Source organism: Ciconia boyciana, chromosome 8 (genome assembly GCF_034638445.1).
Source record: "Ciconia boyciana chromosome 8, ASM3463844v1, whole genome shotgun sequence".
NCBI classification, from domain to species: domain Eukaryota; kingdom Metazoa; phylum Chordata; class Aves; order Ciconiiformes; family Ciconiidae; genus Ciconia; species Ciconia boyciana.
Genome location: NC_132941.1, coordinates 19,676,593 through 19,691,414, shown reverse-complemented (window position 1 = coordinate 19,691,414; position 14,822 = coordinate 19,676,593). Strand labels below are relative to the sequence as shown.

General features: G+C 36.1%; 1 protein-coding gene across 3 annotated transcripts in view; it reads left to right on the top strand.

The window, feature by feature from the left end:
- VPS13C (vacuolar protein sorting 13 homolog C) overlaps positions 1–14,822 on the top strand; it is a 100,287-nt gene that overhangs the window by 63,834 nt on the left and 21,631 nt on the right. For all 3 annotated transcript variants that reach the window (XM_072871150.1, XM_072871152.1, XM_072871153.1), the window contains 15 exons: positions 621–885; positions 1,676–1,836; positions 2,351–2,472; positions 2,706–3,000; positions 4,363–4,752; positions 5,782–5,886; positions 6,623–6,787; positions 7,137–7,265; positions 8,866–8,999; positions 9,405–9,531; positions 10,986–11,221; positions 11,557–11,707; positions 12,763–12,903; positions 14,003–14,084; positions 14,187–14,256. In XM_072871150.1, coding sequence (XP_072727251.1) covers positions 621–885; positions 1,676–1,836; positions 2,351–2,472; positions 2,706–3,000; positions 4,363–4,752; positions 5,782–5,886; positions 6,623–6,787; positions 7,137–7,265; positions 8,866–8,999; positions 9,405–9,531; positions 10,986–11,221; positions 11,557–11,707; positions 12,763–12,903; positions 14,003–14,084; positions 14,187–14,256 — 2,573 coding nt within the window. The remainder of the gene's footprint in view (positions 1–620; positions 886–1,675; positions 1,837–2,350; positions 2,473–2,705; positions 3,001–4,362; positions 4,753–5,781; positions 5,887–6,622; positions 6,788–7,136; positions 7,266–8,865; positions 9,000–9,404; positions 9,532–10,985; positions 11,222–11,556; positions 11,708–12,762; positions 12,904–14,002; positions 14,085–14,186; positions 14,257–14,822) is intronic.

Below are 14,822 nucleotides of genomic sequence, written 5' to 3'. Positions count from 1 at the left end.
CAGTGTGTTTAAAATAGGGGTGTTTTTTCCTATTTTTCTTGTGATAGTAGGTGTGCTTATGAATGTCCTAGGCTTTTTTTCCCTTTTTTATGGGAGGGAGAAATTTTGGTTACTAAATCAAGCTATATTTACAGAATGTGACTTATGCCTATTTATTTTTTAATTCTAAATGAGCAACAGTTCTCTAAGGTAGTACTTGCTTATACTATAAGTCTATATTGGCAGTCAGTTATCATGGCTTTTGTGTAATCAAACAAATGTTTGTAAGCATAAGTTGTGGTTGAATATGAAGTATGTACATGGTGAATGTGCTTGGGACTTCTGTGTCCCAGATCTTATTTTTCTCTTACAACCCTTCAACTGTAAAAAATTCCCTACGAGGAGCGTGAATGCTTATTTTAGCATCTACATTTGCTGCAAATCACAGAATAATAATCAAATTTTCTGGAAGTAACCTTTACTTCCCTGAAATACTACTATACAAAGCATAGATACTGCTATATATATATTTTTTTTTTTTCTTTAAAACGGGAGTTGCTGGAAACTGTCTTTTAAAGCCTTCATATATGTGTTATTGTGGCTATTTATGTATGACACGTATAATATGTTGTTAATTACAGGCATTTTCAGAAGGGACTGCATCCACGTTTGACTACTCCTTTAAAGAGACAGCACCTTTCATAGTGAAAAATGCCCTAGGTGCTCCTCTCAAAGTGCTTCCTAGCTCCAATATTCGGATAGTTGGTTCAATTGGAAAAGAAAACATGAACGATGTAGAAATTGGTCAGAACATGGAACTGGAATACTCTGTTTTTGAAGTGCCCCACCGAGGAAAGCTGTCTGCATTGTACCGACAAGAAAGCTCCATCTTCTCTTTAAATTTAGGTATTATGCTAGGGAACACTGTGTGTTATAACATGTTGAGAATAGGAAGATGGGGGTGTCAACATTGTTAAATTCAATGTGATCAAAATTCAGATGAAGTACATTGTGTTGAAACTACTTTTGAATACTCATGGCAATTAAAAAAAAAATAAACCAGCTACCGGACTTCTTAAAAAGATGTAAAATTCCTTCTCTCCAGTTTCTCAGAGAGTGAAAAGTACAATACTTTTTCTCCCCCTTTGGAAGCAATGGAAGACATTCTAGTGGAGTCATTGATAGACCATCTTCCAGACCCCTGGGACATAGGCCTGTGGATTCCAACTCCTGTTAAACAGGATCTTAATTTCTCATATGCCTACTACCATTCGGCTTTCTGTAGTTACCCAGTTACTTGAGAGCAGTTATGATTTTTCAGTGTTTTTAGCTTTGCCAGGAAATACTCCTAGGAGAATATGATATAATAACTACTAATACATAATCTTCTGGTTTTTTTTCTCCTTTCCATCCCATTCCATATGAAGGGATGAAGCCAACAAATACCTTTGTTTACAGGTTGGTGTATTTATTGTGCTGTGTACAAATCATAATCAAAGTTATGGTCTTCAAGAGTATTCTGACCTTAAATCTTTCCTTCAATGGTGCTCAAGTAACATTTCAAGGTGCTTTTGCCAGAGAGTGCTTTGATCCTGGTCGTTGCTGAGTTTAGAGAAGCTAAAGTATTGTTCAAATAGAAAATGGTAATGTGATTTGTTTTGCCTAATTAAGACTTTTGTATATTTTTATGGATTAGAACTTCAAGGATATAGAGAAGTGGTAAACATTCCCATAGCCAAACCAGGTCGACGACTGTACAACATAAGAAACCTTCTTGTTGATCGTTCAGACTCGATCATTGTACAGATAGATGCTACAGAAGGAAATAAGGTTATTACTGTACGATCTCCTCTGCAGGTAAAAAAACCAACCAAACAAACCAACAGCCTGAAAACAGTGCTCTTCTCAGAGTGACTTTGCTTTTCTTCCTTAACGCATTTTTTTGAGATAATATACTTTTCAAAAAAGTTACTTAAAGGCAAATTTTAAAGTATTTTACTCTGTTACGTGAATTTTTATCTGTATTCTGTATGCATGTGTCTTCCTGATAAATGAAGAATTCGGTTTTTACTTTTAACTTTTGGCTTTCTAATATCCTCATCGTTGAGGTTGAAATATGTACTTTTTATGTGACTTGGCATTTTAAGCGCATTTTTCAAGTCATGGAACTTAAAATTAGCATAGTTTTCTCATATGCTTGCATGTTGTTCTCCTTCAGAATTGTATTTCTTACTAAGATGCATAGAAATCTGTTTTCCAGAAGAATTTAATTAAATCTACTAATGTTGTTTTTCCTTGTTGCTATTCATACTTTTTTCTTTAGAAGTTTGTACCATAGAAATGTAATGAAAATTATGCATTTTGATCCTAGATCAAGAACCATTTCTCAATCCCATTTATAATCTATAAACTGGCTAGAGGTTCCAAGTCGCTGGAGCCAATTGGCATATCCAAGCCAGAAGAGGAATTTCACGTTCCTTTACATTCATACAGGTACAGTTTTTCTATTCTGTAGGGCTAATCTTTGTGAGAGTGATGCACAAATACAGCATTAGTGTGGAAGTGTAAATTTGCACTTGGAACTCTTCCTGACTGGGCTATAAAAACTGAAATGCTACCTTTATTAGATAATTAGTGTGCTGCAAAAGCCCTTGAGAATGTTAGCAATTACTTTGAAGTTAGCTGTCAATGGAAATCTATTGTGTACCATTACCTTCTTCCCATAGGTGTCATCTATATGTTCGACCAACAGGAATGTTAGAGGGTCAGTTTAAAGAGTCCACAACTTACATTGCCTGGAGGGAAGAGCTACATAGGAGCAATGAAGTAAAGTGCTTGTTACAGTGCCCAGCCATCGAGACAAATTTCTTGCCTCTAATAATCAGCTCAACAGCTCTACCTGATGAACTAAATTTTATTTCCACTTATGGAGAGGAGTGGGATCCTGCCTACATTATCCACCTTTATCCTACACTGACTGTGAGGAATCTTTTACCGTACTCCTTGAGATATTTACTTGAGGTAACTTATTTTATGGTTCTAGTTGTAAATCCTTTACTTCATTTTAAGTAAGACTATATTTACTTAGAAGTGGAGGTGACTGTAGTGTGCAAGATACTGAAAGCTGTTTTTTATATTTTCTATTGTAAATGAGTGAGTCAGCTGATGGATTGATTCTAGGAGTTTTGGGGATTAATAGTTTTTAATTTGGATGTACCTGGCCAGTTCTGCCTGGCTTCTTAAATATGAAACCTGTACTGGATTGGTCTTTCTCTTTTATATTCTTCTGAGATCCTGTTTGTGTTTTGCAAGGTATCTTTTGTTTCACAGGGAAGGGCGTAAGAAAAAGCATGTGAAATTTCTGGAGCTTTTCTTCTATGTAGAAAACACAACTTCTCTCCATTGTGACACTGATTCTTTACTGAGGACTATTGTGAGGTCTCCCTTGCACAAATTGGAAGATTTCTTTGCGGGATGCTACGCAGACTTTTTTCCTCTTCTTCCAGTATTTTCAGTATCTAGTATTTGTTAATGAAAGCTGAGTGATTTTAGTAAATAGAAAAGGTGTGAGGATTTAGAACTATCATCTTAGTTTGTTCTGTTTTGTCCTACTCGCATAACTGGCTGTGGCATTCATTTAGATCTTTCTTTCACTTCTGTCCAACATCCTAATGGCACTATTTCCAGTTTTCCTTACCTTCACTGTACTTCAGAACTCAGAGTCACAGAATGTAGAGCAGAGTGCCATTGCCTTGATTGAGGAGCTAGAAACTAGTAATTCAAATTATTTCTGAAGTCACTGTGCCTGTAGATGGGTATGTGCTTATTGTCTTCACATCCCTCAACTGATCAAGCCTGGCCACTCTTCAGTGCAGTAAAATATACTGTTTCTCAGTAAAAATTAGGAAAGCTGTTGTTGTGGGATGCTATTGCCTGACGAAAGCTGTGCTACCAAACAGTATGGCACAGCTGCTGGCTTTCTGCCTTGGGTGTTCTTTAACGTGAAAAGTCCTGGCGGTACATCTGCAGCACAGTCCAATTCAGTGTTGCACCCAGTATTGTAAGTATATGAGTAAGAACTCATTGCCAAAATCCATTGGAAATCATGGAGGAGGGAGGGAGGGAACAGAGACAGGGGATATGTTGGAACTAGTTTGTCTTCCTGAAATCCAGAATTAAGTAGTTTTTACTGTCCTGCAAGAAAAGTGCAATTGATCTCAAATTATAGGATCAAGCTCAAATGAAAGTGATTGGAGACTGGGACATGTGGTACTGAGATATGTGAAACATGCAATCCTGCAAGAGAAGAATAAAATGCTGATTTTTGAATACCGAAATTTTATATATTAAAAACTTAATTTGCCCCTTTTAATTTTGCTACAGGGAACAGCAGAAGCCCATGAATTGATGGAAGGAAGTGCTGCAGATGTTTTTCATTCAAGAATCAATGGAGAAATAATGGAGCTTGTGTTGCTAAAATATCAAGGCAAAGACTGGAATGGGCATCTTAAAATTAGTGATGGGATGCCTGAATTTTTTTCTGTGTGTTTCACATCCCATTCTGCGACAGTGATGACAGTGGATATTTACATACATACTAGGCGAATTGGAAGCCGTATGATCTTGTCTGTGTTCAGTCCTTATTGGATAATCAACAAGACTTCCCGTATTCTCCAGTATCGAGCTGAAGACACTCATGTGAAGCATCCAGCAGACTACAGAGATACTGTTTTGTTCTCCTTCAAAAAGAAAAATATTTTTAGTAAAAATAAGGTATGCTTATTTTAGACGGTGGTTGTGGTGGTGGTGTTTTAAAATCCTGCTCTGAGGGTGAAAAAAGACACACACACGTTTTGTCTAAGGAATTTTTTTTGGTAGTATTTATAGGCTTTCATTTGGCTGCTGCTTTCTTCTTGTTAATTATACTTTTTGGACTAAGTAGAAGGGAAGGCAGGTAAACAAAAAGTCTGTTGCAACTTTTTCCACGTCTTGGACTGCATCCCATTGGCTAACTTTCATCCTGGCCAGAAGCTGGCTGATGGTATAGAGTGGTTTAGGTCCTGAAAAGTCAGTGGGTACCCTACCAGAAAACTGTTTTCTTGGTGAGAGGAATTTAATGTAGATATGTAAATTAAGAATGTGGACTCCCTTTATAGTCAAAAGGAAGGCTGCTCTGAACCTTCCTTTGGAGGCATTTTCCACTGAATAAAGAGGAATCACAGACTTGTGTTTTACTCAGCTAGGTACTTTGATATTTAAAATGCACAATGTAAATATTCTGTCCTATGTTAAACATATTTCTTTTGTTTTGACATATTTGCATGAAGAGTCAAATGAAGAGTACTGTAGTAGAGGAATTTTTTCTGAAGTGGCCCTTCTTTCCTTCTTTTCCTTTTTCACGCAACAATAGCTGAAGAAATGGTTGAAGAAACAGTTTTGACAAGGTGTTCTTTTGATTATTTCCTCCCCCCTCTTCACATTTGTGAAGCACCATAAAACGGTAGCTTTTTTTTCCCATCTATGTGTGTGATGTCATGAACATGAGAGTCAATGAGGACTCCTCTATTTTGCTACCTTTTACTGTAACATCATTCCCAGAACTCAGGCACAGACTAATAAATCAGAATATGAATAGTGATACTACATGCTTAAGCTTATCTTAACTTACAGAAGATTTTAAAAGCACTTAAGTGTTGTCTTTATACTGCTACATGTGATATAATTGCACTCCACAATGCATGAACTATAAAATGAAAATGAATTTATTGAAGTACTTTCCATGTTGTTCTTCTTTGTGTCTAGATCCAGTTATGTATTTCAACTAGCGCTTGGTCCAGTAGCTTTTCCCTTGATACTGTAGGAAGCTATGGATGTGTCAGGTGTTCAGCTAATAACATGGACTATCTGGTAAGATATCAGGTTTCTGTGTTGTGGAAGTCTCCTGATGTTCTTTTGGCTTGACTTCTTTTTCTGTTAAAGCCTTTGTTTCACTACTTACACTGCTTTTAAATCATGGAAATATTTAACATCTAGGGTAATAATTTTTATGCCCCAGCTATTCAGGTCTGCACCTGGCAACAAGTAGTTTCACCAACAGAAGTTTCAGTGTAATTCATAAACGTGGTTTATATAACAACTGTGTAGTACTAGGCTGTTGGAAAATATAATGGTGAACTTGCATAGTGGAGATAAGGGTTCACATTCAAAATTCATGATTGTTTGCAAGTGTTTAGATCTTCACTCAGCAACCTTGTCTAAGACTACATTTCCACAACTAAGCAGAATAAAGAGTATACTTTATAATAATATGCAGATATGTGGGGAGTTGTGTTTTCATATACTCTTTAACTGATCTCTGACACGATCATTTTAAGTTGTCTTGATTTACTGTAGAGGGATTCCTATTGGATTTTCCCCACAAACGCTACAGCTAAAACTGTCTCTTTACCATTGTGTTAATTGTGTTGCATAGTTCGCTGATTTTACTGCATGCTGGTTGGTTCTTTTATTACAGGTGTTCAGAACAGGAATGTTATGTGCTAGCCTTTGTAATTACAGTAACGTTGGCTTTTCTTTTTTTCCATCCTGACTTTTCTCTTAAGCTTATTGTTGATTGTTTGCTCAAATTGTCCTTGTTCAACAGGTTGGAGTTAGCATAAAAATGAGCAGTTTTAACCTTACCAGGATAGTTACCTTCACTCCATTCTACACAATAGCAAACAAATCTTCTCTGGAACTAGAAGTTGGAGAAATTGGTCCTAATGGCTCTTTTCCAACTAATAAATGGAATTATATCTCGACTTCAGAGGTAATGTTTCAGTTTTTTCCTTTGGATGTTATTGTAGACAAACAACTGGTCTCTAGCTGTCACTTCAGGAAAAAGCAGTTATTTTATAGAAGCTCTGTCACTTCTGACGGCATGATGTGTATACTTCACATCTCAGGGCAACTTGAACAGGACAGGTTGCATATGTTGATAAATTAATCAAGTAATTCAGTTTAGATAATTTACTAAATGTGGATGAGATGTTCATCAGTAGATACTGGGGTAGGAACTAAGGCATTTGAAATAGTCACACAAGACTGTTTGTTTTACTGCTCGCTTACTATATTGAACATATATGAACTGTTAGTCATGCATATTTCTTGTTTTACAGTGTCTTCCATTTTGGCCTGAAAACTCATCTGGTGAACTTTGTGTAAGAGTCGTTGGCTATGAAAGCTCATCCAAACCATTCCTGTTTAAAGCCCAGGATAATGGTACTCTGCTGAGGCTGGAAGAATTGGTGAGACTGACTTTGTGTGGTCTGTTCTTAATATTCCATTTTAACCTTATGGTATTGAACTTAGGAAAGCTTGACTCCCCAAGATCATCAAGATTGAAACCTTGTGTCTTAAGGTGTTGGTGCACTGTACTTCAGTTCTGTTGCATAAAAAAGGTTGTGAGTGAATCAAGTTTGCAATGTTGTTAATGTTTTCATAGCTGTGTGAAGTGGTCAGGTTGATTTAGTTTTGACAAGCTTATAGGAAGCTGAACAGCTCTATTGCTATTAAATTAAAAATGGTATACTACACCTCTAACATCTGTTCTTTTGTAGAGGGTATTTCTTAGGTGCCTTCAGTTTGTTGTTTAAATAGTTATCCTAAAATAGAATGTATTTTTTTGTTTTCTTGATGAGCTAATACATGTTGGAGACACACAGTTCATGGCTAAAATAATTTATGATTCAATAAGTAGAATCTTAATTATTTCAGAACTCACCCCAGCCTAGCATTAGGGAATGTGTATATAAATGTAGCATGTTCAGACAAGTCTTCGGAGATAATGCTTATCATAATGAGCTGAAATACAAGTGACTGTGAGGATAATCTAGCTCTCCAAGTTTGCTGAAGCAGTTTGAAAAAATGTTTTTGGAACAAGATGTCATCAGTGATCTGGTGTTCTGTTGAGGCACTTAATTAGAATAGTGGGGATTTTTTTTCACTGTCCTAGAATAGTAGATGGCTCAGGTTTGCAAGAGAATCTTTTCTAGTCCCATATGTAGTGAGTTTTTACTACTGCTGTGTGTAGAGTGTTAAACATAATCTCTTGCATTTCTGGAGAATTTGTAAGATCATCTTTTTCAAAGGTAGATGTGTCCCCTCCTACTTCTCCTCCAGACCTTACAACATAGCAAACCCATCAATTTATCTTGCTAGACAAGCATTCCAGAAAGCTATCTGAAGAGACTATCCAAAAGGGAAAGCATGAGGTACCTCCTTTGTATAAGCAAATGAGAAAAACTGTGCTGTACATATCTCAGAAAATCTTGCAAATATATTGGAAGAAAGCAGGATCTTGAAAACCATTAGAAGAAAGACTTATGATGATTTGTTCAGAGGTTTAATCAACAGAACTTTTCTGCTCAGTGATCAGTTTGTTAATACGCTATTGCTGTATTTGTCATATCTGTAAAACCTTTAGTACATTTGTCTAGAGTAGCCTTTCAGATTTTTAAGGAGTATGTGGGAAATCGCAGTTTTTAAATATAACTTCAACAGTTAGTTATGTAGTTTACAGTTTTGTAACAGAAAGTGAAGGGAATGCTTGCCTATACTTTTTACTGAACTTAGCCAAATAAAGTAATGCTTAAAAATGTTATAATTTGAAGATAATTTTTCATTTAAGTTAAATCAACAAATAGTTTGTGGATGCTACTGATGTCTGTCTTAAGCCAGTGACCAATGTGTTTGAGCTTACCGTTACTAGATAACATAGAGTACATCTCCTTTTTTCATTTGTAAGAGGCCAGTGGAAGACTGATCTAAAAATAACAGTTTAGTCTGTTCTAAATTGAATTTATGCATAGAACAAATATTGAACTTTCTGTCTAACTTTCTCTCCAGAATGGGGGCTTACTGGTAGATGTGAATGTTTCTGAGCATTCTACTCTCATAAGCTTCTCGGATTACCATGAGGGAGCTGCTCCAGCTCTTATTGTTAACCATACTTCATGGGACTCTCTCAGATATAAACAGAGGTATGTGAAAGAAACAATTCACCATTGGTTGTTTAACCAGGGGGTATCCTTTGTGAAGGAAGTAGTTCTCGTTCACCATTATGGTACCTTGAAAAATAGAAAAAAACCTTTTCTTTATCATATTCTTTTAATTATTTTAAATATTCTTTTAAATTTTTTGTCTACTTTTAAGCAGTCTTCATAGTTTGAGAAAATGGAGAGAACGAAGTGGGAGTACAGGTTTTAGTTCACCAAGAGCCTAGCTACAGCTGGACTTGTTCGGAGTGAATAGCCTAGGCCCTTCATGCCTCAGCCCACGAGGCTGGAGAGGTGGAGTATATAGCAGCGTGATCTGCTTGCACCACTTCAGTCAGTGGTCTTAACCAGTGAATGCTGTCATTTTACTCCTTTTCTTTTTACCTGCAGTGGATTACAGGAGGAAATGGAATTGAAACCAAAGCAAGTGTGCCTGTTTGCATGGACAGATCCAACTAAAACAAGAAAATTGACTTGGGGCTACTCCCAAAATTTTGGTGAACATGACCTACTTAAGGTAAACTTCAGAAGGGGAGAAGTAAATGCTGAACCAATCTAGACTATAACAAGATTAAAATTATCTGGGAGAAACCATCTTCAGTAACTTTGCATCTGTCTTGTCCTGTAAGAGACTTCTGAACCTACTCTCGAGTAGCAAGAGTTTGTATTAATATCATTGGAGGATTGGACGCAAACTCCAACCTGCATTTTCTCCATGGTTTTCTTGGGTATGAAAGAAGAAGGATAAAGTGTATGAGCTGTGGATGTATCTAATAGTACAGAGGATGAATAATTCACCAATTTTCTAGCAGTGCTGCATTCAGCTAAGTATCTCCCTAAAGATGGAGAAAACCCCTTACTGTTGTGACTCTCGCTTCCTATGGGAAATGCTTGCATGGAGCAGAAAATTCTGAGTTGCTCACTAAGAGCTATTTCGGTGTTTGTAACTCATGCAATAATAAAATAGGAAAACGTGTGAAGTGGGGGCAAAATAACAATGATCAAGATGGAAAATGAGTGGGGGAAAGAAGGAAACTATAACTAGAAGCAGAGGTAAATCTAGGATAAGACAGCAAGTATTTTGTTAAAGAATGGGAAAGTAAGCATTGGTGGAGGAAGATTTTTCTCACTTAACTGGAATGTAGGCTAAATATGTCCTACGTGACTGTCTCTATTAGCCTTCTTACACCTTTTACTAAACTCTGAATTCTTCAGTGGTGGCTTGGTTTTTCTGTTGGCTAGGCACAGAGTTAAGATATAAGAAAACTGAAAAATATTAGTAGCTAAAAGTAGGGACAGGAAAGCAGGTTTGTGCTTCAGTTATATTGGGAATGGATTTAGTTTCTCACAGCTGAACTCTAACAGTTAACTAATTACAGTGTGCTTTACTGTATAAGCACTTTCTTGGGTCAAATTTTTTACATTTAAAAACGTTTTCAGTTTGAAACCGATTTCCTTAGTATGTAATTATGGTTACATTCATTATTATTTTGGGCTTTTGAGAAAAAGGCTTTAACTATATCAGTTTTGCCTCACAAATTAACAAATAAGGAATACCTGCATTTGAAGAGCAGAGATCTTAATCATTGTCTGGTTTTACTGTTTTGTGGTATATGATATAATGCCTTCTTCTCCCATCACCTATGATTCGAAGTCTTTTTCTTTTGCTGTGAAGGTCTTTGTTTCCTAATAATTTCCAATATTATTCTCACCCACAAATATTGCTGGAATGCCTACTTTTCAAAAGGAAAAAAAAAAAAAAAAAATCCCAACCCCCAGCTTCTTTCCAGTGTTGGGATACAAGATGCCACCAAATCAGTATGATGCAGTAAACTGAACAAACAAGAAAAATACTGAGTTCTGGTTTGTGTGTGTGCCAGTAAACTTGCTTGCTTATAAACGTAGTGCAACATCATGGATTTACTCCTGTAATGTACTTATTACATACATTTATTTTTTTTCCCAATACAGGATGAATGTGGCCAATTCCCTTACAATGCAAATACTCAAATACACTGGGTGTCTTTCCTGGATGGGCGCCAGCGAGTGCTACTTTTCACAGATGATGTTGCATTAGTTTCTAAAGCACGACAAGCAGAGGAGCTGGAGCAACCTGATCAAGAAATAAACTTGTCAATCCATAGTCTTGGACTTTCTCTTGTTAACAATGAAAATAAAAAAGAAATCTCTTATATAGGAATTACTAGGTACTGCACATGGAAGCCTAAATATTCCTTTGAATAATCATAATTTGACAGCATATTGTAATTTTAGCAATACAGTTCAGTTGAAGGAGACATCTTTCAAATGAAATTAATATAAGTGAAACCTCTAAGTAAAATTAAGTTCTGCCTTTATTCCTATTGTGCAGTTTGAATAAATAGGATTTAACTGCCTCCTTTCTTAGCTTCTATTGAAAATAAAAGTAAACGATAGGGTTTTTTGAGCCTGAGAAATTAGGATAATATCTTTTCACATGGTTTGCATGCATAAGAAAGGTTTAAGTGCTTTTAAATTGTTAACCTTGTTATTTGTCTTGCAGTTCTGGTGTTGTTTGGGAACTGAAACCGAGGCAAAAATGGAAACCGTTTAATCAAAAGCAAATAAACCTGTTGGAACAAGCCTATCAAAAGTATCTTTGTAAGAGTGCTTTCCAAGCTCCAGGTTGGCATAAACTAGACAGCAGCACTGAGGTATGTTTTGAGGTTTAGGTGTTCAAGTGATTGCAGAACATGTGTGACAGTTAAAACAGACTTCTGTTTTGCTAAGTAAGGATAGATTCTGTGTTAAGAGAAACACAAACAAAAAGCAAGCTTTTTTTTTTTGTAATAGTTTCACATTGTATACAGTAGAATATTTTTGTATTGAGGTAATACTGAGGCAGTATTGAGATATTTTCCAGACTTGTATTATGAAGTAAGAATCTCAAAGAATTTTGCTTTTGTGTGGTAGAAAAGATTGCTTGGTATCTGCATGTTGGTTATGAACCTATATTCTCATTGATGTAACTTAAATTCTTTACAGAAATCTTGTTTTTAGCTTCTTAGTAAGCTGCAGTTCCCATGACTTGATATGATAAAGGAGCCTATAGCATTCAAAGACTCTGGAAATTAATTCACTTACCTGAGCTTTTTCAGACATTAATTATACATACCTGTATTCCATGCATAAATTTAATGTGCTGACATGGCTAAGTAAAATACAGGCATTTTATAGTACCGTAATCAGGCTTGTTTCCTATATCATCCTTTCATTTGAAAAACATATATACCCTCAGCTGTATGAATACTTAGGTTTTGTGCATTGCAGTAATGCATTTAAAGTACATGGTATCAAAAACTTGTATCTGTGAGTTGTTACATTTGACTCAGAATAAAGGAGAGCCTTTTCATTTTGCTTCTCATAAGTTAAATGTTTCAGGATCAGGGTAAAAGCATCACCTGGGAAAGCAGTCAGCTGCATATAACTATCTTTAATTATGCCAGTGTAATATATAACTCATGAAGAAATAGTTACTAAGATGGCGCAGAGGTTCCTGCTTGGGGCAACTGAAGTTGCAACGTAATGTGCTTGTCACGCTAACTTGTGGTTTTCGTTACTTTGCATGCAGATAATTGGATTGAGTAATTCAGTAGCCATGTGATCATGAAATAAGGAAAAATGCGTGGTTTATTCGCTAGTCTGCTTACTAGCAGACTGCTTAACTCTAATTAAACTGTATGTTGGCTCTGCTTTCTTATATTTCCAGGTGAATTTTAGTAAGGTTCCAATGGAAATGCGTCTCCCAGTCAGATGCAGCATACGACGCAACTTCCTGTCAGGAATTCAGGTTGAATTCAAACAGTCGCCTCACCAAAGAAGCTTGCGGGCTCAATTGTATTGGCTGCAGGTACCATCTTTCATCATATTCTATAAACTAAACAAACACTTTAAGGCTTTTATTTTATTAATTTATATGAAGAAGTATCTCCAAATCTTACAGATGTGGTGCTCTGCTCACTACGTCAGAGTAGCAGAAGTGCTATGAATGCTCCATTGATGGGAAAAGTACTGCAGAACTGCCATCCTAGGATTTTGCAAGTAATATGGAAAAAATTCCACAAAATTGTGGGTTAATATAAAGCAGGGTGCTATGATGGAAAGTTTATTTCTAAAGAGAGGTGTTTTGGTGTTTTAAAACAAACAAAAACCTCAACCTTTTTCAAAATTTGTTTACCATAGTTTGTATATAGTCAGGTAACATATTATTCTAGAGGGTGTATCTAGAGGTTCAGAGATCTTTAGTACAAAAACTACCTGTCTAATGGAAAGTAGGTAACAGACATATAAATACTCAAAAATAGTATGCAATAATACATCTACATGTAAGCTTAACAGTGAATTAATGTGCAACAGTTGCACCTGATTAGCGTACTCCAGTCAGTACTAATAGTGTTGCTAAATTATCCAATAGAGTGCTTGAGCAGGTACTAGTGAGAAGCGTTTCATACTAGGGGAAAATAATGGTGAGAAATCATAATCATCATTGTCATCTTCATCCCCATTTGCTTCATCCCACTTCAGAGTCCCCCAGGGGAGGGCGCTCATTGAGGACCCTGTTTATGCTTTTCCTGACCAGCTGGTGGGGAAGAGTTTCCTCTTTCCTTTTATCTTTCGCATTTTGTTTTTATTTTTGCCTGAAGGTAGTTTTCACTATCACAGTATATGTATGCCATCAGCTGTAGACCTTCTAAATGAATCTTTGTGAGTGTGAACCTGTGTGAGCATCCTTTGTGCAACACTTCCAACCATCTGACCTTTTATAACTAAATAGGTAACATTCCAAAATAATATCAGAGTAATCCTCTTCCTCTTTTCTCCTTCCCCCAAAATAAGAATGATGTTCTTGAACACAATCTATAAAAAAGTTTCTCAAGCTTTCTAAAACGGAAATGGTCTTTGATTATTGTGTCATTAAAATATTCCTGTAATTATGCAATAATTTTTAGGTTGATAATCAATTACCAGGATCGATGTTTCCTGTTGTATTTCACCCTGTAGCTCCTCCCAAGTCGATTGCTTTGGATTCAGGTAAGAGAAAGCCTTTAGTAGTATCAGATTTATTCAGCCTTGAAAGTAGTAACTTGGCAATTTATTTTTTACTTATACTTAGATTTTTTTTTTCCTGTTTAGAACCAAAACCCTTCATTGACATCAGCGTCATCACTAGATTCAATGAATACAGCAAAGTACTGCAATTCAAGTGAGTTTAACAGTCTGTTGTAATACAATTTTAGAGTTTTAACGCATTTTAGAAGTGAACCTTGTTTTAAAGTTCACGTTCTCCTCTCCAAACAACTCTTGACTTTGGATTGAGTTTTTAAACGTCTCCAGTGAAAAAAACATAATTCTAAAAGAAACTTACTTTTAGAAAATAAGGACTGACCACGTGAAGGGACTGTTATGCAAATTCTTTAGTAATCAGAATTATTTCCCTCTTGTACTATAATGTCAGAGTTGCATGTCTGCCTGTTTGCTGTACAGTGCTGGGTTCATTTGGTGCTCTAACAACAGACAGCTCGTACAGTCTCTAATGTAGCCCAATACAGTGTGTTCTATTGTGAAATGTGTGTTCTTTAGATAATATGTCTGTGTCTTGAGTTTTTGTACTAAAAATGAGACAAAAACTAATGCAAGTATCTAATGCAAGTGCCTGTACCCAACTAGTGTGGATATAATATTTGAGGATGGTGTATTTTAATAAAATAAATATTCAGTAATATGACTTGTGGAGAGGGGCACTTGGATAAGAGGAAGAAATATGTTGTT